This window comes from Canis lupus, chromosome 9, assembly GCF_003254725.2.
Source record: "Canis lupus dingo isolate Sandy chromosome 9, ASM325472v2, whole genome shotgun sequence".
NCBI classification, from domain to species: domain Eukaryota; kingdom Metazoa; phylum Chordata; class Mammalia; order Carnivora; family Canidae; genus Canis; species Canis lupus.
The window spans coordinates 21,963,606-21,990,019 of NC_064251.1; the positions used below are offsets into that span (position 1 = coordinate 21,963,606).

At 51.5% G+C, this 26,414-nt stretch overlaps 3 protein-coding genes across 16 annotated transcripts in view; 2 read left to right on the forward strand and 1 right to left on the reverse strand.

Moving 5' to 3' along the window:
• The window catches only part of LOC112655269 (transmembrane protein C17orf113), a 53,257-nt gene extending 40,776 nt beyond the window's left edge, over positions 1-12,481 (forward strand). For 4 of the 13 annotated variants that reach the window (XM_035721354.2, XM_035721348.2, XM_035721353.2 and 1 more), the window contains exons 3-9: positions 3,354-3,502; positions 5,334-5,444; positions 7,038-7,203; positions 9,187-9,480; positions 9,971-10,164; positions 10,452-10,562; positions 11,077-12,481. In XM_035721354.2, the coding sequence (XP_035577247.2) occupies positions 3,354-3,502; positions 5,334-5,444; positions 7,038-7,203; positions 9,187-9,480; positions 9,971-10,164; positions 10,452-10,562; positions 11,077-11,313 (1,262 nt within the window). In that variant the 3' untranslated portion in view covers positions 11,314-12,481. Of the gene's footprint in view, positions 1-463; positions 2,982-3,353; positions 3,503-5,333; positions 5,445-7,037; positions 7,204-9,186; positions 9,481-9,970; positions 10,165-10,451; positions 10,563-11,076 lie in introns of those variants that run through there. The other 9 variants (XM_035721344.2, XM_035721345.2, XM_035721346.2 and 6 more) reach the window with 6 other exon arrangements.
• A 159-nt stretch (positions 12,482-12,640) lies between these two features.
• NKIRAS2 (NFKB inhibitor interacting Ras like 2) lies at positions 12,641-16,588 on the reverse strand. The gene is made up of 4 exons (XM_025440299.3): positions 16,437-16,588; positions 15,357-15,464; positions 14,708-14,949; positions 12,641-14,098 (listed from the first exon to the last, which is right to left on the reverse strand). The coding sequence occupies exons 2-4, from the start codon at positions 15,448-15,450 to the stop codon at positions 13,859-13,861; spliced, it is 576 nt and encodes a 191-aa protein (XP_025296084.1). The 5' UTR covers positions 15,451-15,464; positions 16,437-16,588; the 3' UTR covers positions 12,641-13,858.
• Positions 16,589-18,786: 2,198 nt separating this feature from the next.
• The window catches only part of DNAJC7 (DnaJ heat shock protein family (Hsp40) member C7), a 30,216-nt gene continuing 22,588 nt past the window's right edge, over positions 18,787-26,414 (forward strand). The window contains exons 1-2 of one of the 2 annotated variants that reach the window (XM_049114706.1): positions 18,789-19,410; positions 23,311-24,071. In XM_049114706.1, the coding sequence (XP_048970663.1) occupies positions 24,043-24,071 (29 nt within the window). In that variant the 5' untranslated portion in view covers positions 18,789-19,410; positions 23,311-24,042. Of the gene's footprint in view, positions 19,411-23,310; positions 24,072-26,414 lie in introns of both variants that reach the window. The other variant, XM_025440290.3, reaches the window with a different exon arrangement.

A 26,414-nucleotide genomic window follows, 5' to 3' on the forward strand; every position in this document is an offset into this window, starting at 1 on the left:
TGGGGGGAGCTAGATCTCATCCTACAGAGAGATGACAGACGGACAAACTGAGCACACAGTTGGGGCTCTATGTAACTAGGAGGGAACATGTATGTCAATTAATCCCCGAGCAGCAAAGTGGAGGGAGAGCCCCAGGATTAAGAGCTGGGGCAATGCTGTCGAAACTACACACAAAATGCTGCAGAATCTTTATAGTTCCTCAAGCATCTTTACACTCACAAGCACAGCCAGTGTAACAAAAAGTTACATTTATAATTGACTACAACCTTTTAAGGAGCTGAGAGGCAGGTAGTAGCCTGATTTCAGAGCTGAGGAAACTCAGGCTCAGAGAGGTGAAATGACTTTCCCAAGGTCACAGAGCCAGTAAGCAGCAAAGCCAGGATGGGTCTGTCTGCCCCCAAGGCCTCCCCTGCTCAGGACAAGCCTAACTTTGTCCCTCCCTTTCTCTCCCTGGCTGTCCCAGGTGGCCATTGCCAGTGTCTTGCACACAGAGGCCTGCCAGCGCCTGAAGGCATCCCCGTATGTGGGGCTGGTGTTGGATGAGACCAGGGACTGGCCTGAGTCCCACAGTCTGGCCTTGTTTGCCACTTCGGTGTCCCCCTGTGATGGCCAGCCGGCTACCACCTTCCTGGGCAGTGTGGAGCTACAGGAGGGTGAGGCCACTGCTGCCCAACTCCTGGACATCCTGCAGGCCTTCGGCGTGTCTGCTCCCAAGCTGGCCTGGCTCACCTCGAGCCTCCCCAGTGACCGCCTTGGGCATGTGAGCCCGCAACTCCGGGCTGCCTGCCCACTGCTCACCGAGTTACACTGCCTCCCTGGCCGGACAGATCCCGAGCCCCCTGCCTACCTAAGTGAATACGAAAGCGTGCTGGACGCCCTATTCCGGCTCCATGGTGGCCCCAGCTCCCACACGGTCCCGGAGCTCCGGGCGGCACTGGACCTTGCAGCTATTGACTTGGCAGGACCGCGGCCAGTGCCCTGGGCGTCCCTGCTGCCTATTGTGGAAGCAGTGGCTGAGGCTTGGCCTTGCCTGGTGCCCACACTGGAGGCCTCTGCCCCCACCTCCCCTACGGCGAGGCCACTGGCTCTCGCCCTGCGCCAGTTCACCTTCGTGGCCTTCACCTACCTGCTGCTGGACACTCTGCCCACCGTGCAGAAGCTCCCCCTTGTCCTGCAGCCAGAAGAGCCGGACTTAGCCTTGCTGCAGCCCCTGGTGATGGCAGCGGCGGCCTCCCTCCAAGCACAACGCAGCTCGGGTGGGGCGCGCCTCCAGGGCTTCCTGCAGGAGTTGGCTTCCTCCTGCCCCGACTCTGGCGGTGGGCGCTGCACCTACCGCGGCGTGGAGCTGCTCGGCTACTCTGAGGCCGCCGTGCGGGGCTTGGAGCGGCTGCGGGGGGCCTTCCTGGACTCCATGCGGAGGGGACTGTGGGACTCCTACCCCGGGCCCTCGCTGGACGCCGTGACCGCCTTCGCGGCGATCTTCGACCCGCGCGGCTACCCGCAGGCACCCGAGGAGCTGGGCGCGCACGGCGAGGGGGCGCTGCGGGTGCTGCTGCGCACCTTCGCTCCCGCCGTGGTGCGCCAGCGGGCGCTGGGCGACTTCGCGCTCTTCAAGCGCGTGGTGCGCAGCCTGGGGCGGCTGGGCCCGCGCGCCCTGTGCGCCAAGCTAGCGTGCGCGCGCTCCGAGCTGCACGAGCTCTTCCCGGACTTCGCCGCCCTCGCCGCGCTGGCCTTGGCGCTGCCCGCGGGCGCCGGCCTCCTGGACAAGGTGGGCCGCAGCCGCGAGCTGCGCTGGTGGGGGCCGAGCGGGGCCGGGGAAGGCCGGGGCGGCCCGGCGGTGAAGATCGCCGTGGATGGGCCGCCGCTGCACGAGTTTGACTTTGCGCTGGCCGTGGAGTTCTTGGAGAGCGGGTGGGCGGAGGGGCTCCTGGGGTCGCAGCTCACGTGAGGGCGGCCGCCTTCCCTCCGCCCCGCCAGCCCGGCGCCCTGGGCCCTCCAGGGGCCAAGGCGGATTTGGCCCAGATGACCGCCTGACTGTGGCCTCCCACCCCCCTGGCGGGTGCTTCCTCCGCTCCACGCTGAGCCTGGGCAGCGAGCTGGCAGAGATGCTAGATTTGGGGGCACCCTCCACATCGCTCCTGCCCTTGCCAGAGTTTGGTGAGGAATAGCTCACCTTTTCCCCTCTGGATCCAGCCCAGGTTGGGGTCCTAGAAAAGCTGAGGAGGCTTGGTTGGAGGGAGAGAGGAAGACTGGGTCTCAGGGATTGAGGGATTGAGGGAAAGGAGAATGGGTTCTTGGCTCTTAGCTCCCCTCCTGGCAGCATATCTTCTCAGACAAAACTGGAGAGCAGATGACTTTCCTTGGTTTTGACACACAGCATGGCACCTTCTCTGTGCACTGGCTACCAGTTCAAGGGAGGTAGTGGTGCCCTCCCTCCCCTACCCACTGATAGGTAGGCTGCCTGAGGTTCTTCTGCATATGGCTGTGTATATAGACATATACCTCTGTAAGTGTAAAATAAACCTATCTTGAAAATTGTTAACACAAAATCTAAAAGGACTTCTTACGGTTTTGCAATGAGAAGGTCCAGGAAAGTCCCAATGGACTGGATTTATTTCTAATTCTTTTCTTCCTCAAAGTCTGGCTGCGCCAAAGTTCCTAGCCGTCCCCTGCCCTTGCCTCAGACCTTTAAGACCAAAGACTGTAAAACCACAAGGCTGGACCGGCCGACTCTGAGGACCAGCCTCCAGCCTGGCCCAGGGGTTGGAGGGCTTTCTGCCTCCTGGGAGGAGTCGGGCCTCAACAGAGCTAGGGGAACACATCCCTTCAGATTCCAATGGGTTTGCCATTCTCTCTGTCAGCCTTGCTGTACATGATGTGGGGATCAGGAGGGGGGGGCAGTTAGTGAGAGGGGAGGGGGGCTGGCCTTTCCCCAGGCCTCCTGGGTTTGGGTTTGACTTGCAATAAATGGAAACCCGGTGCATCACACAGTCTCCATGGTGGTGTGTGTGTGTCAGGACTCCTCTGTCCCCTCCCTTGGCCTGACTCTCCGTTAGGGTTCATTGGGGCCCTCAGGCTGCCTCCGGAGGGGATGCGAGGGGCGTCCTTCGGGACTGGGAACTGAGGATGATGTTCTCCCTGATTCTGCTCCCCCAGTTGAGGCGAGAAGAGGCACAGAAGTGGGCTGGGAGTGCCCCTGGGGCTTAGCCAGTGCTACTCTGTGAGGAGGGAGACAAGAGTTTCTGCCCTGGCCCCATGCCCAAGAAGCCCATCAGCCTCTTTTCCTGGCCATGGAGGCCAATGCGAGCCCTGTGGCTCCCCCATTTCAGACCCTGCCCTTCTTCCTCCTGCAGCAGGCCCGGCCTCCAGCGCCCCCAGCCCCCTGCTGGCCTCCCTGCCCCTGCCTGCCAGGCCTCTGCAGCCCCCGCTGGACTTCAAGCACTTGCTCGCCCTCCACTTGAATGGCGCCACCCCGCTCAGTCTCACCCCCAACTTCAGCACGGTATGGGGGGCTGGTGGGTGGGGGGCTTGCAGCCAAGCCTGGGGGTGGGCAGGGAAGGTGGGTGCAGCTGGGCTGGCTCTCAGAAGCTGGGTATCCAGAGGAGCAACATCCCCAAGAGTGACTAGGCACTCCCCAGACAGGGGCCCCCGGGCCGGCTTTCCCTTAGGCCAAGGAATGGGGATGGTGTCACCCCCACCCCAATAACAACTGCTGGGCCTGGAGCCTGGAGGTTACCCTTGAGTGTTTGCATAGGGACATTTATGGGTGATCTGTGCGTGTCTGTGTGCATTTGGGGTGTGCCCTTCAGTTTTAGTTTATGTCTGTAAGGGTCTTTGTGTGTTACTTGTGGATGTGTGTGTTTATAAACAAATTCTTTGTGCCTTGGTAATTGTATGTAGTTAATGTATGTACCTGTGTCTCTGAGAGATTTCTTTTGTGTCTTTGTGTCAAGTCTGTACGTATTTGGTGTGTGTCTTACCTGTGTGTGTGTGTGTGTGTGTGTGTGTGTGTGTGGTTTGGGAGATTGTGAATTTGTCTGTGGAAATGTGCCATTTGTATGCGTATGGGTGTGTATCTTTCTGCATGGCTCTGTGATTGTAACTGCCATGGACTCTGAGTCTCTGTATTTCCACATGTGCATCTGTGTGAATGACAAGTGTAGGGAGCATGAATTTTACTTCGCTACATGAGCTAGAAGATGTACCCCCCTTTCTTTAATTCTGAAACATCAGGTGTAATCATCAAGGAGCCCTACTCCAACCTGACAAGATGGTGGGAAATTCAGTCACAGTAGCCCTTAAGAGTCCCATTCTTTCCAATCTCCGGGTCACCCAAAGGTCTGCAGGAGCTTGAGAGCCATGTGGGGAGGCTCTCCTGTTCTTTGGTCCCTTCTATCACTCGCTGACACACCATGCCCACAGCCCCTTGGAAGCTAGTATGGCTTTGGTTGCCTGCATCGTGGGGCATCCTGTAGACTATTCTGGCCTGGTGAGGTTGAGATGAGGGTTAGAACCTCTTTCTGTGCTCAAGGAAGTTTCCGAAACCATGCTTTCCTCTCAAAGCCTCTGTTCTCTCAGGAAGGTTTGGAGAGTTCCTCTTGATAGGCAAACCCAGACAACTTCTGCTTTTAGACCAGTAAGCAGCCTCTGAGAAAAGGGAACATAAAGGCTTAGTTTGATAGAAGGGAAAAAAGAAAAGTTAAAATAAGGAAAAGGAAAAAAACACATAAATTAATATTCCAAAGAAATAATCCTACTATGGAGGGAACCCAGTGGCCTCCATGTGTTGCCACCTGCCCCTTCCTGGCCCCATTCCTGCCCTGGCCATGCTCTCACTCACCCTCTCAGGCCCTGTGACAGTGGCAGAGATGATAAGATAAGCCGTCTCTCCTCTAGCCCCCGGGGCCCAGCACAAGGCTGGGTTATGGAAGAGGATTTCCAACATAGAGTCTTTGTCCCCTCCCTACTTCTCCCTGCCCCCAGCTCTGTCCCAATAGTTATGATTCTTGTTAACGAGGGGATAAAAAACAACCCAGAGACCAGAGGGGCAGCAAGAGATACCAAGGTGATCATCAGGACATGGTTCTATTTCTCATGATCATGGAGGTGACCCTGGCCATCCCCCTGCCTCCAGGCAGAAGCCCAGGCAAACAGAGAAAGTCAGCCAGGAAGAGACTGTTCGTTTTGTGGGTCTTCTATCCACAAGGATGGGGAAGTTCTTCCTGTGTCCTGATGCCTGCCCTCCTCGATAGTCTTTAGTTTTTGGCATTGTGTATTGCCTCCACTTCCAGAGCCGACCCCAGAGTTATTGTGCCCTCCCACCCCCTTCACAGATGGACCCGATCCAGAAAGCTGTCATCAGCCACACGTTTGGGGTCCCTTCCCCTCTGAAGAAGAAGCTCTTCATTTCCTGTAACATCTGTCACCTGAGGTTCAACTCAGCGGTGAGAGGGAGTAGTGGAAACAGGCTGGGGAGGGGGCTGGGCAGGAAGAGGGCTGGACACTGGCTCTTGGGGTCTTTCCTGAAGGAATAGGACTGGCAGAGGGACTGGGCTCTGTATTTCCTATCTCTGGGTGCAGAAGGGGCGCTCCCAGTCCTTTACCCATCCTGCCCTCTCTTCTCTCTAAATTCTTCTGCCTCATCTCTAGTGGCCCTGGGGACTCCGTTTCCCTCTCTTCTGCTTCTCTCCTGTGTTCTGGATCCTTCTGCCAGAGAGAAGACTGCCCTTCCCTGCTCTGGGTCCCAGGGGCCTGGTTTGGAGCTGAGTTCTTAAAGCATCCGAGAGCTAATGTGTTGAATATGTTCATGCCCATCACCTTAATTAGTTTTCACGATACTTTGTGAGATGGAAAGAGGTGCTACTATTATCCCCACTTTTCTTATGAGGAAACAGCCTCGGAGAGGTTAAGTGACTTGTCTGAGGCCAAACAGCTGGTGAGTAGCCGAGCTGGGGTTTGAACCCAGGCCTGGCTGACCCCACGGTCAGCCTACTGATCTTTATACCACAACCTATCCCTACATAGTGGAGAAGCTTCATTCTGGCCTCCCAGGGAAGATTTACCTTCTGTATGAACAACTCTGGGGCTTGGTGAAAGGGTCTAGGGAGGGGGCACAGGGACCTGTCTTTCCTATTCTTGGGAGGAACAAGCAGTGACCCCTGGTTGAAGCAGGGAGGGCACTAAAAGGCCAGACTCAGGGGTTCCCTCCAGGTTTTTAGGTTATATGAGCCTTGCAAGAGATGAACAGGACTTTACTTGGAGGGAGGGGCCGTGTCTTCTCCATGCTGGGCCCCTGGCACAGAACCTGGCAAAGAGCAAATGCTCAAAAACCATTTGCTGAAAAAAATGAACAAAGGGATAAATGTTCTGGGGTGCACATCCCCCAAGTGTGAGGACTGCTCTATTCTTTCCATTTGTGCATTTATGAACTTGTAAACTCACATTCGTAGAGCACCTGCTCTATGTACTAGGCCCTTGTCATTTGTGTTCTATTTATTTTATTTATTTATTTATTTATTTATTTATTTATTTATTTATTTATTTATTTTCTTAAAGATTTTATTTATTTATTTGAGAGATCAAGGGCAGGGGCAGAGGGAGAAAGAAGCTCAAGCGGACTCCTGGCTGCATGTGGAGCCCACCTTGGGGCTTAAACTTATGATCCCAAGATCAAGACCTGAGCCAAAATTGAGTCAGCCACTTAACCAACTGATTCACCCAGGCGCTCTTCATGTTCTTTTTAATTCTTACAACCCTGTGAGGTCACTATTGCCACAAAGTTTACGAGTCAGCAAACTGAGGTTCAGAGAGGTGAGGCAACTAGCCCAGAGACACACAGCTAATAAGTGGCTGAGACAGAATTGGAAGACAGAGGCTGCTTGCCTGGGGGCTCATGTATGAGAATGAGTTCTATAAACCCTAGGGTCACACAGAAGCTGTGATGACAAGGATTCACCTCTTGTCTGGCTGGAGCCCCTCATGGAGGGGACATGCAGATTCAACAAATAAATGGTGACTCCAAGCCCTCCCCTCCTCAGAATCAAGCCGAAGCACATTACAAAGGCCACAAACATGCCAGAAAACTCAAGGCTGTTGAAGCTGCCAAGAGCAAACAGAGGCCACAAACCCTGGCCCGGGATGGGGTGCTGGTGTCCCCAACCCCGACTCCAGCCAGTGGATCCCCTGGAGAGCCGCAGAGCAAAGGTCAGTCCTGAACTCTTCCCCACTCCTCCCCACTCCCCAGTCCGAATCTGTTTTTTGGTGAGGGTTTGGGAGCTTTCTGCTTTTTATTTTTGCTTGTGTTGGGATAACCCATACATACAGAAAAAGGCACAGATCTTAAGTGTTGAGCTCAATAAACTTTCCCATTCTGAAAATACTGAGATCAAGAAACCAGACACAAGCATCCAGAAGCCCTCCCAGGGCCTCCTCCCAGTCACTACCTTGTTGTATTAGCTTCCCAGGGCTACTATAGTGATTGACCACACTGGGTGGCTGAAAACAAGAGACATTTGCTTTTTCATAGTTCTGGAGATGAGAAGTTTGAAGTCAGGGGTGACTGGGGTTGATTCCTTTGTGGGGGCTCAGAGGAAAATCTGTCCCATGCCTCTCTTCTAGCTTCTGGTGGTTGCTGGCCATCCTTGGTGTTCCTTGGCTTATAGATGCGTTCCCCCCAATCTCTGCCTCTGTCTTCACATCACATTCTCCCCATGTCTCGGTGTCTCCACATGGTCTTGTTTTGTTTTATTTAAGTTGTTAGTTAATATGTAGTATATTATTAATTTGGGGGTAGAATTTAGTGGTTCATCAGTTGCATATAATTAATACCCAGTGCTCATTATATCAAATGCCCTCCTCAATGCCCATCACCAAGTTACCTCACCAGCAACCTCCCTCCCCTCCAGCAATTCTGTTTGTTTCCTAGAGTTAAGACTCTCTTGTGGTCTGTCTCCTTCTCTGTTTTTATCCTATTTTATTTCCACATGGTCTTCTTATAAGGACACCAGTCATTGGATTAGGGCTCACCCCCGGTCCACTATGATTTCATCTTAACTACTTAATATCTGCAAAGACCGTGGTTCCAAATAAGATCACACTCTGAGGTTTCAGGCAGATGTGAATTTTGGGGTGACACTATTTATTTATTTTTTTGGGGGGGATGACACTATTTAACAACCAACACCCCTCTCCAGGGGATCTTGACTTTTCTGCCATCGATCAGTTGCCCCTGGTTTTGATGACTCCTGAGTATGGAGGTTTTTTGTCTGGCTTCCGTATTGTTCCGTGTAGCTGTAGTTTGTCTTTTTCATTGCTGAGTAGAGCTCTCTCTCTCTCTCTCTTTTTTTTTTTTTGAGTGAGTAGAGCTCTCTTAAGAGACCATACACTCTTTTTAAAAATATACTCTCCTTTTATGGACATTTGGATAGTTTCCAGTTTTGTCTTTTTTTTAAAATATTTTATTTATTTAAGAGAGAAAGAGAGAGCATAAGCCAGGTGGGGAGGAGCAGAGGGAGAGGGAGAAGCAGTCTTCCCACTAAGCGTGGAGCAGGACACGGGGGTCCATGCCAGGACCCTGAGATCAAGACCTGAGCCAAAGGCAGCCCTGGTGGGTGGCCCAGCGGTTTGGCGACGTGTTCAGCCCAGGGTGTGATCCTGGAGATCCAAGATCAAGTTCCACTTCGGGCTCCCTGCATGGAGCCTGCTTCTCCCTCTGCCTGTGTCTCTGCCTCTCTCTCTTTCTGTGTCACTCATGAATATGAATAAATAAAATCTTAAAAAAAAAAAGAAAAGACCTGAGCCGAAAAGGCAGATGCTCAGCCGACTGAGGCACCCAGGCACCCTGGAAAGTTTCCAGTTTTATGCTATTATGAATATCGCTCTATGAATATTTCAGTGCATATTTTTGGTGACTTCCGCTTAATTAACAGTTAGCTAACAATTCTGTAAAGTATTGGCTATGAGGGCTTTCTGAGACCCCTCTGTCCAACTTTATATGTTCAGATGGGGAAGTTGAGGCTTAGAGGCCCAGGTCTACCCAGTGAGTTGGTGGGAGACTGGGGTCTGGAATTCATGCTGGCCATCCCTACATCAGGGACACCTCCACTCTGCCATGCCACCCCCAGTAATACCACTACTTAAAATCATGGTCTCAAGATGATTCTTACTTGATGCCTTCCATCTCCCCAGCAGTTCCTGCAGCCCCTCCTCCTGGCCCCCAACTCCAGCCAACGCTGACTCCGGACCCCACACCCAGGGAGCTGGCCCACTCAGACCTCTTGGATCCTGCCTCCTCTTCCTCTTCTTCCTCCTGCCCACCCTGCTCCCCGGAGCCTGGGAGAGAGGCACCAGGGCCTGAGCCAGCAGCGGCTGCTGTGGGAAGTGGTGTGAGTGGGGAGGGCAGGGGCGAGAAGGGGCGCCTCTACTGTCCCACGTGCAAGGTGACCGTGAACTCTGCCTCTCAGCTTCAGGCTCACAACACAGGTCAGTGTGCTGGAGTCTAGGGGAGGAGAGGAGCAGGCCAACTGCTCTCGCCAGCTGCAGGCAGGCTGGAGTTTCTGGGCACTTTGCTTAAGGGCTTGGTGACACAGACATTGTGTTCAGCAGTGATTGGGTGGGCATTCTGGGTCCTCCAGCTAATGCTTGAGGTAGGAGAATTAAGAAGAGAAGTCTGGGGCAGCAGGAGCTGAAGGGTCACTGGGAGAAGGCAGGAAGCACCTCCTCCATCTGTCCTTAGGTTGGATCCAGGAGAAGGCATGAGAAGAGGGTGGGAGGAGGCTGGCCAGAAGTGACAGTAGCTGGGAGGACCTTGCAGAGGTGGGGAAGAGAACGCTCAGGTGGCCGGAAGGGAGAGCAGGTGTAGAGCAGCCTGGAGGCTCAGCGGGGCAGCCAGACTGATCTAGTTCGGAGGGGGTCTCCATGGCCCTTGGAGCCCCTCTTCAGTGCTGATGGGCTGTCATCTCTCCTCCCTCAGGAGCCAAGCACCGGTGGATGGTGGAAGGTCAGCGAGGTGTTCCCCGAAGGGGCCGGGGCCGCCCAGTGCCCCGGGGAGCTGGACACAAGGCCAAGAGAGTGGCAGGGGGCCAGGGGGGCCGACAGGGGCCCAGCGCCCCTTTTCACTGTGCTCTGTGTCAGCTCCAGGTCAATTCAGAGACCCAACTCAAGCAGGTGGGAGAAATGAGGCCTGGGACTGGGGCTGGAGCAGGGCTGAGGGGGTGGGACTGGTGTTGGATGCCAGGGGGGAGCAAGCAGAGGAGGCGGCGGAAGGCTGGAGGGACAGTGGGCTCCTAGAGGGCAAAGGCTAAGATTTACCTCCCCTTCCAAAGGTGACACCCCGTAAATGTGCATCTAACATGTGACTCATGGGTGGAGGATGGGTTAGCCAGTCTAGGATAGTAGTTTGGGGATCCTTGGGGTTCCTCATCCTGTTGCCAGTCTGTCTATCTGTCCATTAGCACCTGAGCAGCAGGAGGCACAAAGACCGCCTGGCTGGGAAGCCCCCCAAGCCCTCCAGCCAGCACAGCAAGCTGCAGAAGCATGCAGCGCTGGCTGTGAGTATCCTCAAGGTATCTGTCTCCAGGCAATAGGGCTGGGCCCCTGGGTCAGGAGGGGAGAGGGTGGGCCAGAAGGGCATGCTGGGGAGACTGAGGGGGGAAAGGGGGTGGGACAGGAAGGCAGGAAGGCAGCCACTCCCTCCCCCAAGGCTGCCTGGGCCCAGGAAGAGCTGGGGGGGTGGGGTGGGGGTTGGCCATCTTGGGATCTGCCCAGAGGAATTTCCGGGGTGGGGGTGGGGGGGTGGGCTGAGATAGTAATCTCAAGGTCAAGAGCAAGGGGTGGGCGTGCATCCCTTAGAGACCATCTCTGCCCCCCACTCCCCATAGCCTCCTTCCTCTGGGCAGGAAGACAGGTGGTGGAGAAAGCCCTTTGGAATGAGTGTTTGGGGGTGGGAAGGGAGGATTTAGGTTTGGAACCCTAAAAGGCACGTCTTTCCTGCAGCAGAAAGCCCAAGGATGGAGCCCTGGGAGGGATAGGATTTTTCCTGGGTCAGACCATGTCCATTCCTCTTTCTCCTCTCTACAGTCGAAACTGGCCTTGCAGAAGCAACTCACCAAGACGCTAGCAGCCCGCTTCCTGCCCAGCCCGATCCCTGCTGCGGCCGCAGCCATCTGTGCCCTGCCAGGGCCCCTGGCCCTCCGGCCTGCCCCCACAGCAGCCACCACACTCTTCCCAGCTCCCATCCTGGGCCCGGCTCTGTTCCGTACCCCAGCAGGAGCCGTCCGCCCTGCCACAGGGCCCATCGTCTTTGCCCCCTACTAGGCTTCTGAGGAGGCCAGGACTCATTTCCCAGCAGTCACGGTCCTGGCTCTACTTCCCCAGATGCCTCAGTTTCCTCCATCCCCCAAGAGACTGCCTTGTACAGCTTAGGACTTCCTGCCCAATCTAGGAAGAGCTAGGCTAGTTTCAAGGGCACCTGCCCTTTACACAGTCTGGACTAGGGATTCCACTACTACCCTCCTGGCCCAAGGACCTTCTATCCCCACCCTTCTCAGGCTAGTGCTGGGCTCCCCTGCATTGCCCAGACTGATTTATGGGGAACAAACTGAGAAATCCCAGAGATCTATGCAAAACCCTAACCCCAGCCCCATGGTGCTCTCATTTCCCCATCTTGAGACTTATACTCCCATGGCCAGAGGCCCTAGGAATATTACCTTTGAGCCTGGGGACAAGTCTGTGGAGGCCCTCCCCATTCAATGGATTCTCTGGAGAATCACTGGAGGTGGCAGATGGGGTCTCAAGCTGGAGAGGGTTCAAGGCTATTTGGACAAGGTGACCCCAGGGGAGTAGAAGACCGTGGAGGAGAAAGGGAGCAGTGTTAAGTGGGGGCAAAGGCAAGGTGGGGCTGGGGCTGAAAGCTTTTTGGGTTCCTCTGCTGACAAGATGGGGTAGGAGAGAGGTAGGTGGGGTGATTTCTCTGGCTGGGCCCAGTTTTAACAGGGGTGATCAACCCCACACAAGCTCTCTCAGCCTTTCATTGATTCCTGGTGAACCCCAGGTGGGTGGGGGGCGCACTAGGTCTCCCTCAGACTCTGGACACAGCTAACACCAACCCTCCTGCCAGGCCTCCCAAACAAAGAGCTTTCCCTCCAGCTCCTCACCCCAAACTGGTCCCTAACACTAAATCCAGCTTTGCCTCCTTGCAAGCAGCACCCAGCTCCCTCACTGTGAAGCTGAGTGTTGGGATCCAGGCTGACATACTCTCAAGACCCATTTTCATGCTGTCAAAGTTAACATTACAACCTCCATCCCACCCCCCAGCACTGCTCCTTCACCCCACAATATGGGACTTTGCCAGTATCCACCTGTATCTTTTCTTTTTTTAGAGATTTCCAAGGGAGGACAAGAAGGGGGGAGGGGAGGGAAACTTTTTGATAACAGTTGTGGTTTTATTTGTGTCCAACGCATCAATAAATGAGTTCAAGCCCGAGCCTGTCTATGCCCTATTTTGACTCGCCCAGCCCTGGGCTGCCTGCCCTGCTCACCTCTCCCATCTTGGGGAGAAGGGGCGGGTACTAGAGGTCACCTGGCTCTAGTGTCTCATCTACGCTGGGTGTGCACATTAGAAGCATGAAGTGGACACGGGAAGTTGTGGGTGACAAGCTCACTTTATAGCATGTTGAAAGTGTAACCACCCTTCTGAGCCCCGACAGATCTGTCAGCTCTGAGAAGCTGCTACTGGTTTGCCTTGTTCTGTTCAGGCATCTGAGGTAAGGAAAGGCTAGAGGAGCACCGTGTCCAGCCTTCACCATGGCAGCAGGCATAGAAACACAGGTAATTTATAAATAGAAGTCCACCTATTAGCTGAAAACAACCACAGGAAGGGGTGAAGACCAGGCCCCACCAGTGTGAGGTCCACTGATTGGACACTGGGTGGGCACTCCTGCCCCCTGGTGGTTGTGGGGAGCAGTGTTTCAGCCTCCAGCGCCCGTAGGCATAGCACCTTGAAGAGGGAGACGCCGAGGGAACAGGAACAGCCAGCCCGAAGCTGCAGGCAGGATCAAATCAGAGGGCTGGAGAGGATCCAGAGAGATCCGGTTTAAACAACTCCCATCACATTACAGATGAGAAAACTGAAACCCAGAGAGGGGGAAAGGCCTTGCAGGGTCCCAAAGCCAGTGGGTGAAGCCCAGCCATCATTCCATCCCATCTCGCCAATGAGGGGGCCAAGGGCTGTGTGCTCCCTGAGCAGGAAGAGGAAGTAAAACAACTGGGACGTTGGGGGTGGGGAAGAGTTAAAGCCCAAAATTACACTTCCCAGGAGGCTGGCTTCTTCCAGCCAAGGAGAGGACAAAAGATCAGGGTGTTGGAGTTGGACTCCAGCACGCATACACATGCGCATGTGTACGTATCTACACGCACATACGTGATGCCCGGACACCTTTCTCTGGAGTCCAGGCTGGTGCCATAAGTGTGAGTGTGTGAGGCTGTGTCTGTCCGTCACTGGCCAGGAAGCCCACAAGTGGGGGACCCCTGTGACAGGAATCAGAGCCTGGACTGGGTACTTCTGCAGGGCAGCTCTGCTTCCTATCCAGGGCAGGTGGTAGGGGACATTGATCCACAACTGCCCCAGATGGCAGCAGGGTAGGTAAGATGAAAGCTGGAAGGGAGGGAGGATTTGGGGGCACTAGCCTAGATTATCGGCACTTCCCAGAGTTGGGAGGGAACAAAAAGTGACCTGAGCCTGGGGCAGCCCAGCTGCCTGGCCTGGGAAGGATAGCTTGCTTAACCCCACCCCTGGAGAACATCTTCCAGAGCCCCAGAAGCCAGAATGAGGCTAGGAAGGTAGAGAAGGGATGGCAGCTCTTCAGCCATCCAAGGAGCCGCTGCCCTTGTTCTTGCGGCTGAGAGGGAAAGCAGACTTGCTCTGAGGTTGGGTCATCTTGCTGGCCAGGTAGACGAAGGGCTCCAGCAGAGAGCGGCGGTCGGCCACAGACACCTCCCACAGCTTCACCTTCTCGGACTTGGCCCAGTGCTGAGCCACGTCTGGGTCTACACGCCGCTGCTCCTGTAGGTCACACTTGTTGCCAAGGACCACGATGGTGACCTAGGGAAGAGGGACAGAGTAGAGGCCTGAGGATGCACCACGGACCTTGGGTTTCGGTTGATCCCTGGCAACTACCTAGGAGTCCTAAGAGAAGGGGAAGTCTGAACGGTTAATGTTTCACATCTTTCTATGTTAGAAACAATGACTGGGGAGAGGGAGGTGATTGCTTTGTCCTCTCCTACCTCTGTTTAAATTCTGGCCTCCATATGGCCGTCCCTTCGGGAGTTTCCTTACAAGCCCTGTATCACCTATGCCCGCTCAATACTAACAATCAGTCTGTTAACTGGTGAGGGAGCAGCCCCCAAATGCCGGCAGCTTAAAGGGGGATTTGGGAACCAAAGAGCCTTCACAGCTAAGAGCAAGGAATCATCATAAAGAAAGATTAGTGGGGGCTTCTGGGGTTGGGTCAGGAACCTCTCTGGTTAAGCTGCTTCAACACATGGCCACCTCCAGGAGGAAGACAGCCTCTAGTGGCCTCCATCCCCCTCTAGCCCCTACCCCACCTCCTGGGATATGAATGAAAAACAGAGTCATGCCAGGCTCCCCAAAACCAGCCCAAGGCCCACTCCATCTCATCACTAGTGTCCTCCCCGATCCCCTCCCATGCACCTCCTTCTTGTCCTTGGACTTGTCGATCTCCTTCTTGAGCAGCTCCACACGCTGAAAGGACTCTCGGCTGTCCGTACTGTAGACCAGGACATAGCCGTCAGTGCAGGAGAAGCAGTGCCGAGGCAGCTCAGCCCCATCTCGGAGCCCCCGGGTGTCATAGAAACGCACTTGCTCCCGCACCCCCCGGTCGGTCTCAATGGAGCCCACGTAGATGTCTTCCTGGGTCTCAATCATCTCAGAACCTGGGACAAAATGAAGAGAAAACTTGTTTGCAGAGAGAAGGAAAATGGGAAACATGAGTGTAACAGGCTTACCAGACAGGGATGGAAAGGAATGTGTGGCTGAGGAGAGAGAGGGCCAGGAATTGACAACAGGCCGGCACGACTAGATGACTTGGGAGGAACAGACATTAATCTCATGTTAATCCCGTGCTAAGCAAAAGTGTGACTTGAGACTTTTCCCTCCCTATGTCAAACACTGGGTTTCCTCTCTCCGGATTTCAACATGCTAGGGTTGGGGTCATTATGCAGATTTCACTCTTTGCTGTACAACAGCCACCGCCACCAGCTTTTAGCCTTTTCATGTTGTGATCGCATCCTACTTATTCTTCAACATCTTGCACTGTGCCGTTACCCCCAACAACACTCACCTACTACATGGTTCCCATACAGAAGCTGCTCCAGGATGGAAGTTTTACCCACAGATGCTTGGCCACACACGACCACCTTGCAGCTCTTCCCCATGCTTAGCCTTCAGCCTTGAAAGACAGGAGCACAATGTATGAGGTGGGATGAAAACAGAGGGCTAAATACACAGCCTCAGGGATTCAGCACTGTCTGTCCCCTACTCTGGTCAGGGCGTATTGGAATGATGCATCTACGTCCTGCTCCGGAACAGTGAGCTATACTTTATGCACCTTTGTCATAACCAGTACATGGCCAGTAACTGGCTCACGGCAGATTCTTGGTAAATGCCACAAAGGTTGGGGGGGGGGGCAGTTTCTGGTTTAAAGGAATCACTGTCCACGTTCCCTTCTGTGCACAGGATGTGGAGGACCAGTTGCTGAAGGGAGCTCTGGCTCAGCTTCCTGTCTTGAAGCAGGACTCCACGGAGAAAGAAGCAGGAATGCTGTTTTGGGTGGATCTGTCTTAAGCCACTCTTGGAGGAGAGTGAGCAAATAAGGAGGGTACTTTGCTTTCCTGTATGACTTATCTGGACCACAACTAATTCCCTCTAATTCCCAGTCAAGTCCGTGGCTAAGATAAAGAACATCACACAAGAAAAGAGTGGGGAAAAAGAAAAAAAAAAAAAAAAAAAACTAAGGGGAAAAAGGCTTCGGAGAGGAAAAATCTGTGCCTGCCCTTGAACCGACAAGCCCGGAGGAGGAGGCTCAGACACAGAAATCCCTTCTCCGGAGAGGTCCCAGACAGAGATCTCGTCCGAGGCATTCCCAACACAGGCTTCCAGGAGGAACCCCTGACCTCGACTGCCCCGGAGAGCAGATACAGATGTGGTGTCTCAGACACTTCTCGAGAAAACTCCGGATACAGACCCCTCCTCCCTCCTCGGGATCCTATATCCTGGGCCCTGCAACTACGGGATACCCCGGGAGAGACTGCCAGGGGCGCTTCCGCCACCGATTGCCCTCGAGGGGGCCCCCCCCGGGGGATCGGAGGCAGGGACCCGCCTCCTAAGGCAGTCCGGACGCGGCGGCCTCCCCGCTCCGTACCTCCCGGAGCCCTCGCAGCTCCCGGGCCGGGCCCCGCCAGGCGCACCGGGACCAGGGAGGCGCCGCACAGCCACAAGCGCTCGGCCGCTCCCGGGTCCTTCCAGGCTCCGACTGGCCCCGCCCCCCAGCTTCCGTCCGGCAGGACCAATTCCGGCGGCGGCCAGCAGGGGACGGACACACAGCGCCCCCACAGGCCGGCGGGGAGAATGACGGCACCTGGGCTGGTGTGCACCTGAGCGCACCTGAGCTCCCTGGACGCGCGGTGGCCCGTGTCTCTGATGCCCAAATGTTCTTTTTCTAAAGGCTACCATAGCGCAGCAGCACTTTTTTTATTCAATCGCTTATTAGTCAGATGTCTTCGGAGCACCTACTCTGATCAGGCATAAAACCACATACTGAGAAAAATGGACGAATTAGACAGGGTACCTGCTCATTAGAACGTCACCGTCTAGAGGAGCTAGACATCTAAACCAACAATTACAGGGCAGCACGGTGAGAATTATTATGGAAGTGCTATGGGAGCACAGCAAGGGGCATTTAACTTCAGGGACAGCGGGCATCACAGAAAACTTCCTGGAGGACGTTATGTCTGCTTTGAGATTTGAACGGTGTGGAAGAAAAGAGTGGAAGAAAAAACTGGCAAAAAAAAAAAAATCATGGCATTTTCTGGAACTACAAGTATTTGGGGGGTCAATATTGATGGTGGAAAGGAGGCAAATAATCAAAGACTGGGTATGGTAGGTCAAGTTCAAACTGTTTTTTTTTGTTTTGTTTTGTTTTGTTTTGTTTTTTACTCATTCACGAGAGACACAGAGAGAGGCAGAGACACGGGCAGAGGGATAAGCAGGATCCATGCAGGAAGCCCAACGATCTTCCTGGGCCAACGATCCGGGTCTCCAGGATCATTCCCTGGGCCGAAGGTGGCGCTAAACCGCTGAGCCACCAGGGCTGCCCTCAAACTGTATCCCAACAGCAGTGGAAAGCCACTGATAGATTTTATGCCAATGAAGTGACATGATCAGTTTTTGCTTTTAAGAAAGTCATTGACAAAAAGAAAGAAGAAAGAAGAAGAAAGAAAGAAAGAAAGAAAGAAAGAAAGAAAGAAAGAAAGAAAGAAAGTCATTGACAGAAGAGTGAAAAAGAGAGAGATGAGACTGGGGGCCAGTTGGGAGACTATATGGAGAAATATAGGAGAATCAACAAGACTTGGTGATAAATTGGGAATCAGGAGTGAGAAAGAAGGCATTTATGGAGTCTCCTATCTTTCTCATTGGGTGACCAGTTGAATGGTGAATCAATTTGACAAGATAAGGAATTCAGGAAAAGAGAATCAAGCATAGCATTTGTTTTTTCCTTTGTCGAAGAGTGGGGAGAGAACTACAAGTTCAACTTCAGTATGTTATGTCTCCAGGATTTGTGAAACACCCAAGAGATCCAGTAGATAGTTGGATATACAGATCTAGAAATTACAACTGAGAAATCCAGGCTGGAAATATCAACAGAGTTGAGGGTCATCTACAGCTAAAATTAAAGCTATGAGAGTAAATGAATTGGTTTAGATGCAAAGAACACAGTGGGAAAATGGTCTAAAGGCAAGTTGGCTTCCTGCAGTAAACCGCAGACCGTGAGCCATTGGTTGACAGGGCAGGTGGTCTTTGAGTCTGTGCCCTCCCAACCTAGCACAAAGTAGGCACTTTGGAGAGGCTAGTGAATGATTGGCTGGATGAATGACTTCCCTCTTCCCACCCACTGAGCCTCTCTCATCCTTCCCTACCCGTTGGTGGGTGTGGCTTCTGCTCTCTTAGCACTGTGAGAGGAAGACCTCCTAAGAAGCCTACTAAGAATGGCACATGCTATGGAAGAATGGAGAAAAGGAGTCCATCCTTTTTTTTAAATTCACTTGCTCCCTTATTTTAGTTCCCCTTGACTTTTTTAACCTCAAACTCCCCCAATTTAACCTCAGAAAGCCCCAGTGTAATCAAACTCCACAAATACTGTTGGTTTGGGTGAGGGAGGTACTACAAAGATTAGGCTGTGTCCTTGCCCTCTCTGAGTTCCCAGTCCAGACTGCATTCGGCAAGACAAGCGTGCTGAGCAGGGTATTTCTATAAAGAGTGAGAGACCTGGGGACACTATGGAGCAGGGACCTCACCCTGCGAGCTGCCTTATAAACTCCAGGGCAGGGTCGGGGGCGCCGTGCTACCCTCCCTAGGCTTAATGCTGAGATGGCACTCCTAGGCAGCTGACATGAAAGCAGCCTCATAAAAGGCTCAGCGTCATTAGGGTGATGAACCAGTTGTTGCTTGGAGATCCAGAGGGGATGAAAGGCGCGGGGTGAAGACGCCCTGCGTTCTCCTGGCTTGGTTGGGCAGGGCTTCCAAGGGCCGATGAAAGCTGAGGGAACTGGGCTCAAAGTGTGTCTTCCTGCCTTTCCCGGGAGGAAGCTGTGGACACACTCCGAGGTCGAGAAGGTAGTAGTGGGGGAACCTTTCCCTCCAGGGTCCTGGGTCATCGAGTCCTCAACCCAACTCAGACTCTCCTGAACCTTAACTGGAGACGCTCTAGGATCGGAAGTTGCTATGGCAACGAAGCTCTCAGCATACTGAGAAGAGCTCAGGCCTAGAGAGGCGCCAACCTCCTCTACCCCCCACTTCCGACCCACGGATAAAGTGGCGCCCCCTACGCACAGGAACCGTTCCTGGGCCCCCGCCCCGGCGCGGAGACCACCGTGGACCTCCGGGGGCGGGAGGCCGCTCTGGCCCCAAGCGGAGCCTCTCGCTGGTAGACGGGCCCGAGGGAGCCCCTCTGGGCGCAGCGCCGCTGAGCTGCTCGATGCTCCAGCCGGAAGTGCTCTTCACCGCCTGCCTCCCACCCGCCTCTCTGGTCCCGGCGGTAAGATGGCGGCTGCCGCGGAGTGCGATGTGGTAATGGCGGCGACCGAGCCAGAGCTGCTCGACGACGAGGAAGCGAAGAGGTAACCGGGTAGCAGGGTAGTGGAGGGCGGGAGCTTCAGCTCCTTGACTCCGGGAAACCGGTCCCTGCCATGGTGCAGCCCCCGCTGAGGCGATGCCCCGCCCCCGCGACCCCCCCCCCCTGCCATCGGAGACCCCCTGAAGGGGCGCTCCCGGAGGTCGGCCCTCCCCTCCTGCTTCCGCCTGGCTGGGGAGCTGAGGCACGGCCTCGTTCTCTGGCAGAGAGGAACGTCGCCCTTATGGTAGAGGCCGGGTGTTGGGAGTCTCAGAGATCTGTTGTGAGGTGGGGGAGGCTGCGCGGCGACTATGACGACTTCCTCACATCGCCGCCGACCCCCGCCTTCTCTGGTTAACTTCTGTGCATTGTTGTGTGTCAGCACTTTGCATCTCCCAAGCCCTTGTTCTCCTTACTCCCTGGTCTCCTCAGCCCCGTTCCTCAGTGATAGGCCCCAGGGACCACTAGCCTAGGTCCGAGTGTGGCTCCCTTATTGACCTGGGGGTCCCCTCCCCGTACCCCAGAAGTCGGGGCTGGGAGAGAAAGAAGGAAGAGTGGGGGCCTTGTCTCGTGCTCTACACGTCAAACTCCTGCCCTTGCGTCCTTCCGGAGTAAGATCCTCATTCTTCCCGGGACTGCTCTTTCTTGAGTTAAACAGAGGAGGGCAACTGCTTGGGCGCTGTTGGCACTGCTGGGCAGCCGCAGTGGCTCGAGATTGCCAGTCCGGACTAGCCAAGGGAGCTGCTGAGTGAGTGCTTTTCGAGAACACTCTGGATTCTGGCTACAGCTAAGGCAGGTTATTGGAAGTGGGTTGGAACACAGTTGTGGGTAGTCCTACTTGTCCTAATCCTGGAGGAAGAATTCACCAAAACGTCCGGAAGCCTGGAGCCCTTTCCTTAGAGAGGGGCTGCATCCCCCCGTCCCCTCAGTCTGCTTTCCTCCTCTTTCATACCTTTGTACTATTAAGCCCTGTATGGATGGCTTCAGTCTGGCTTCATGAGGTCTGAAACCAGGATTCTGAGAATTTTTTACTATCCGAGTTAGAAATACAGGAGGTACTCAGGATGACTTAATAGTTGTCAAGTTTCAGGGTTGTTTACTACAGCCTGTGTCCCAAGATGTGTGGAGAACTGAGAAGCTTGACAAAGTGTGTAGTAAGTCCCCAGGATAATCAGAGAAAGCGGGCATACCAGAGTCTAGTCTCTCTGTTCTTAGTTTTGAGTTTTCACCTTATACCCTAGTTCTTCTCAGGGGTTTAGGATTAAGCGTCATTAGCATCATTAAGGAACTACAAAATGGGAAACAAAGCTCCTCCCCTCTACCTCACACAGTTTACGTTAATTGCAAGGATTTACTTGGTATTGTAAAGAGTTCAGTGGGACTTTTTTTGTGTGTGTTATAAATAGGGACTTGGGCTATATGTAATAATTTGAAAAAAAACCTTCTCCTACTTAGTGTAGATCTCTGACTGTCCCTGATTGGGGTTTTACTTCAGACCCCTCTATCTAAAGCAGGTCCTTCTCTAAAAAACAAACACAGTCTCATAAAATTATAGTAAATGAACCTGAAGATATATTAAGAAATGCAAAAATAGGTGATGCTGTAACATAACCACATGACACAAAAACGTGATATTGGTTGCAGTACAGCGGAATAAGAAGGGGTGTTGACTTAAGCTAACTGCCTCGTTTCATGGAATTTAAGATGTCGATTTAAGATGGTTGTAAAATGCAGTTTTATCTACCGCTGAGAAAATGTACTGTAAATTTAACTATGAAAAACTACATTCTTGCTAAATAGGCATATACGTAATACGTATTTATATTGATCTCTTTTAGATATAATAAAACGTAGATACTTATATACCACTTATATGAGCAAATCAAAAGGAAAATACAATGAAATTTAAAAAACCACAGTTTGACTTTCTGGCATATAAGGCATCCATAGGAGAGTAGAGACTAGGCTCTGTTAGTAAGAAAAAGCCTCGTTTATGTATGGTTTTCCAATGCTGAAAATGGAGTGACAATCTAGAAGTTTTGGAGGAAGGTGGTTTTACATTTTTAATATATCCTGGAATCCTGTGTAGCCACAACAGAGGGCTAGGACAGGGACATCCCTTACAGATGCCCTTTAGTCATTTGGCCAAGTTTGTGTCTCTTGTTACAGTCCTACTACAGTTCACTTGGGGACACGGGCGTTGATGGGTCTCTGGGGTTGTTTTTGTGAAGTCTAGCAAGGAGTCCTTCCTTCCTAGCATCTTGGCTCAAGGGCATGCTGCTGCTGCTGCTAAATTGTTACAGTCCCACAGGGGACAAAGTGAGAGGAGCTTTCAAGACTTGGGGCCTCATAGTTGCAGCATTTTAAATGACTGCATGTTTTATTTCATTAGCTTCAGTGTCTCTAGAGAGAAAAGAAATGAATTTCAATTTTTTCTTGCCCATCATTTTGACAAAGTTCTTTTTCCCCCACAGCAGCTGAGAGGCTAAAATAAAAAATGTATTGGTTGGCACTCCAAAATAGATCAGGGTTCTGAACATGAAGGTTTATTTCTTTTTGCCCACCAGAACAGAGAAAGCTACTTAGAGTGCCAGAGAGCTAAATTTCAGTGGTTTTACAATTCAGCTAATTTAACTTAATTTAATTAAATTAATTTCAAGCCTTACACTTTCCTGGAAAGTTGCTGATTGCTTTATCTGATATATGAATACTTGTCTCTAGTGAAGGCCCTCTGGTCACATTTCCTCGACTGGGGAGGTGTCCGTAGGTAGTCTTTATTATGGTAAAATTGAAGTATTTCAAGTTGCTCCAAGTTGCTCGTGGATAGAAGAAGCATTCTCTGTCTCAGCATGAATCCGTGAATCCGGTGTGACCACCGGACAATAGGGTCTAAAGGAACCAACGAAGCCTGAAGCCATAGATTTAGGAGATAGAACATCCTTATCTGATTCCTTGATCTGATAACCTCTGTATCTGTTTTCATGGTGGACTCAAGGAAGACCATTAGGTCCTTTCTTAGTATCTAGGTATGGTAAACTCTGTAGAATTTGCTTTTTATTTCTCTATTCATGTTGTTGGTGGGAAGTGCTGAACCCTGAATCCATATCCCAGGATATGCTGCAGTTGTTTATTTACTACAGCTTCCTGGGACATTTTGGAGTTCATGGGCATAACTGAAGAGCTTGTGGGGATGCCTCTCCCAGCTCTCCTTTCTCACTCTGTTTTAAATTCTTAGGTATTTGTCTCTCTAAACTTTCTCTTGAAGTTCCAGGGCAGGCAGCTAGACATTTCAGTAAGCCCACAATCTAAATGGGATATTATCTTTTTTTTTTTTTTAAGATTTTATTTATTCACAAGAGACACAGAGGCAGAGATATATAGGCAGAGGGAGAAGCAGGCTTCCTGTGATCCCCGGATCCGAGAATCATGACCTGAGCTGAAGGCAGATGCTCAACCACTGAGCCACCCAGGTGCCCTGAGATATTATCTTTGATCTTAAATCCAAGTCCGTGAAAACACTGCTCTCATCCTTCATTTTCATTTTGGTATACTTCTAAGCGTGGGGTCAGAGGGGAAGAAATGGGAGGTGGGACAAATAAGTCATGGTTGGGACGCCTGGGTGGCTCAGCAGTTGAGCGCCTGCCTTTGGCTCGGGGCATGATCCTGAGGTTGTAGGATCGAGTCCCACATCGGGCTTCCTGCATGGAGCCTCCTTCTCCCTCTGCCTGTGTCTCTGCCTCTCTGTGTGTCTCTCGTGAATAAATAAAATCTTAAAAAAAAAAAAATAAGTCATGGTTAAGAAGGGATAAAGCTAGGAATACAGGATCCTGAATACAGGATCCTGAATACCAGGATTGAACCTGATTACCTAATTGATTAATTGAACCTTTTTTTTTTCTTTTTAAAGATTTTATTTATTCATTCATGAGAGACACAGAGACAGAGGCAGAGACACAGGCAGAGGAAGAAACAGGCTCCATGCAGGAAGCCCGACGAGGGACTCGATCCCGGGACTCCAGGATCACACCCTGGACTGAAGGCGGCGCTAAACCGCTGAGCCACCGGGGCTGCCCTGAACTTGATATTAACAAGTAGCAAAATTGTTAAATCAAGGGTGCTTGGCTGGCTCAGTCGATAGAGCATACAATCCTTGATCTTGGGTTTGTGAATTTGAGCCCCATTTTAGTGTAGAGATTACTTAAAAATAAAACCTTTTTTAAAAATTGTTAAGTCATAACTGGAGCTAAGGTAAAGTATAGAGGAAGGGTCTCTCTGCCCTTGCTGCTTTAATTTGGGTGCAAATACTAACCAGAACCAGAAACCAACCAAGTCGAATGGCAGTTGCTCTCAAGTCTAGGCCATTCCCAACGACCAGAAATCTGATTGGCTGAAAACCCAAGCTTATTGAACATTCTAGCCAATCAGGGATGAGTGTAGTCATTGAAGCTAGTATTTTAAAAGTTTTAAAAAGCTGAGTACTGGGCACTTGCCTTTGCTTTTTTTCTCTAGGACTTTAGAAGATTGGAGAACAATGGTCAGCGGCTGCCTAGGTGCCTTGTGGTCTGATGCACAGTCCCTCTGAGAGCCCATTTCTCTCTTACTTCATTAATGTTTGGTCCCTTTTCTCCAGTGCTGAGTGATGTGGAAGTTACTTAGAGGTCGTTCCAGGTATTCTTTTAAACTGTCTGAATTTCAGCAGTAAGAGCAGGATTCATCGTGCAGGTTACCCCAATGTCTATTCATTGTATTGGGTTGACAGGTTTTTTTCCTTCCCCATCTAAATCAGAATAGCAGTTTCTATGTTTTATCCCACCATTGGCAAGGATATGGGTGGTTGAGGCTTTTGAGAATGAAAATATGAAGAGAGATAACTTTCAAAGGCTAATTCTTTTTTTTTTTTTTTTTTTTTAAATTTTTATTTATTTATGATAGTCACAGAGAGAGAGAGAGAGAGAGAGATAGAGAGAGGCAGAGACACAGGCAGAGGGAGAAGCAGGCTCCATGCACCGGGAGCCCAATGTGGGATTCGATCCCGGGTCTCCAGGATCGCGCCCTGGGCCAAAGGCAGGCGCCAAACCGCTGCGCCACCCAGGGATCCCTCAAAGGCTAATTCTGACATCTAATATTCTCTTGTCATGTTACTTAAAATTTTTGTGGGGAGGCCAAATTGTCAGATAAGCAAAGTATTCACCTTCTCTTCTGATTCTTTTATTAGGCTTTTGGGGAGGGTATGTGAGGAAGCAACATTTTCTCTTATTCTTGGGGAGTTTCTGTCCTAAGAGTTCTTCCTCTGGAAGTTTGCCCTGAGATAGTCAACCACCTGTTAAAGTAAGGAATCAAGAGAACTTTATTTTACTTACTTATTTATTTATTGAGAACTTTAGCAGCAACATACCAGGTGACAATCTAGACTTCCCACTCTGGTTCCCCCCTCCACTCCCACCTCTCCCCAAAACTCAAAGCAGCCTTTTCTTAATTATTTTCTTAGTTCTAGATTTTTGTTGGATGCTAATGTCCCTAAGAGGATATTAGGAGAGCTCACAGAGTGAGGAACCATGGGATAGAAAATGGTGGGTTTTGGGGTATGTTATGGAAACAAGCCTCTGGCTGTTGGTGAAAGGCCAATGACTTATGTCCTCAGAGGGGCTTCTCAGAAGCAGCTTTATGGTTGGATCCCCTTTTCTGTGGAGTAAAGATTAAGTAGATGCCACAGATTGTGACACTTCTCATTTAAGGAACTAGCATCAATTTATTATGATTGAGTCAGCTATTTCATGTGAACATCTTTCTGAGTGCAATAATTTCTGTCTGGGTCAATTGATTAGTTGGTTGCCCCCCCGCCCCCCCGCCCTAAATAAGACATTGCCAACTCCAGTGTGTTGCCTGGTGTCCTTCCCTGCTCTAGCAGTAGAGAGTGCTATTGCCTTGTCTAGACTGTAACTTCATTTGGTCCCTTCTGGCTCTGCCCCTGTTGAGGCTTTCCCCTGAATGTCTAGAAAGAGAATAATTTGAACTGGTATGTTAATTAGTTACCTTCATCTCCTCCCCTCTTTTTGGGGAGAAGGGTGGGTATTTGTGCATTGAAGTGTAAGCAGAAGCACTTTATTCTAAAGCAAATTGGGTAAAAGAAACTGGGTAGCCCACTTTTACCATCTGGTAGCAATTAGAGAGCCCATCCTCTGTTTTCTCTGGACCATTTTTTTTTTTTATAAGATTTTATTTATTTATTCATGAGAGACACACAGAGAGGCAGAGACACAGGTGGTGGGAGAAGCAGGCTCCATGCAGGGAGCCCGACGTGGGACTTGATCCGGGGTCTCCAGGATCATGCCCTGGGCCAAAGGCAGGTGCTAAACCACTGAGCCACCCGGGCTGCCCTTCTCTGGACCATTTTGAAGCCTTTATTCATACCCAGCATATAGCACCTTGCATTCAGGAAGCACTGAATCTGTGAGATTACTCCACCTATCTCTATAAAACTTGTTATTTCATTCCTAGGCTAGTTAGAAAAGAAAGAAAGAATAATATGCATTTGGTAAGATGGAATAAAAGGCACCTGGCCTCCTTTTACTTTATTCCCTCATGGAGGTCAGAAAGAGTACAACTTGAAACAGGCCCTGTGACGTGCCTTTGGGGACAAGAGGTCTCAGATTGTGGGAAGGAGGAAGGAATTTCTACTCTGAGACTGGCCAAGATCCCATAAATTCTAAAGGGTGGAGGATATTTCTAGATCAATGGACAACTAATAAACTTGACTGAATAAAAGAAAGGGGCGAATAAGCACAGAGTGAAGGTGACATTTTGAAAGTTAGGATGCATAAGGAATATTTGACTTAGGGGCAGTATAAAGTGTTGTTAATAGATAGCTTCTTCTAAGATTCTTCCTGCCAATAAAAGTCTCCCAAATCAAAGGCCCTGAAACATTACTGTGCTCTAACCAAAGAAATCATCTTGTCCTAAGTTGTATTTTTAGCAGTTAGATTTTTCTGTCATATCAGGAGTAGCAGAATA

Excerpts from the sequence above, each read along its gene's own strand:
- NKIRAS2 (XM_025440299.3), bottom strand. The coding sequence starts at position 15,450 with ATGGGGAAGAGCTGCAAGGTGGTCGTGTGTGGCCAAGCATCTGTGGGT. Across the intron at positions 14,950-15,356 it reads GTATGGGAACCATGTAGTAG|GTTCTGAGATGATTGAGACC; the intron begins GTGAGTGTTGTT and ends ATTTTGTCCCAG. Across the intron at positions 14,099-14,707 it reads AGTCCAAGGACAAGAAGGAG|GTCACCATCGTGGTCCTTGG; the intron begins GTGCATGGGAGG and ends CCTCTTCCCTAG.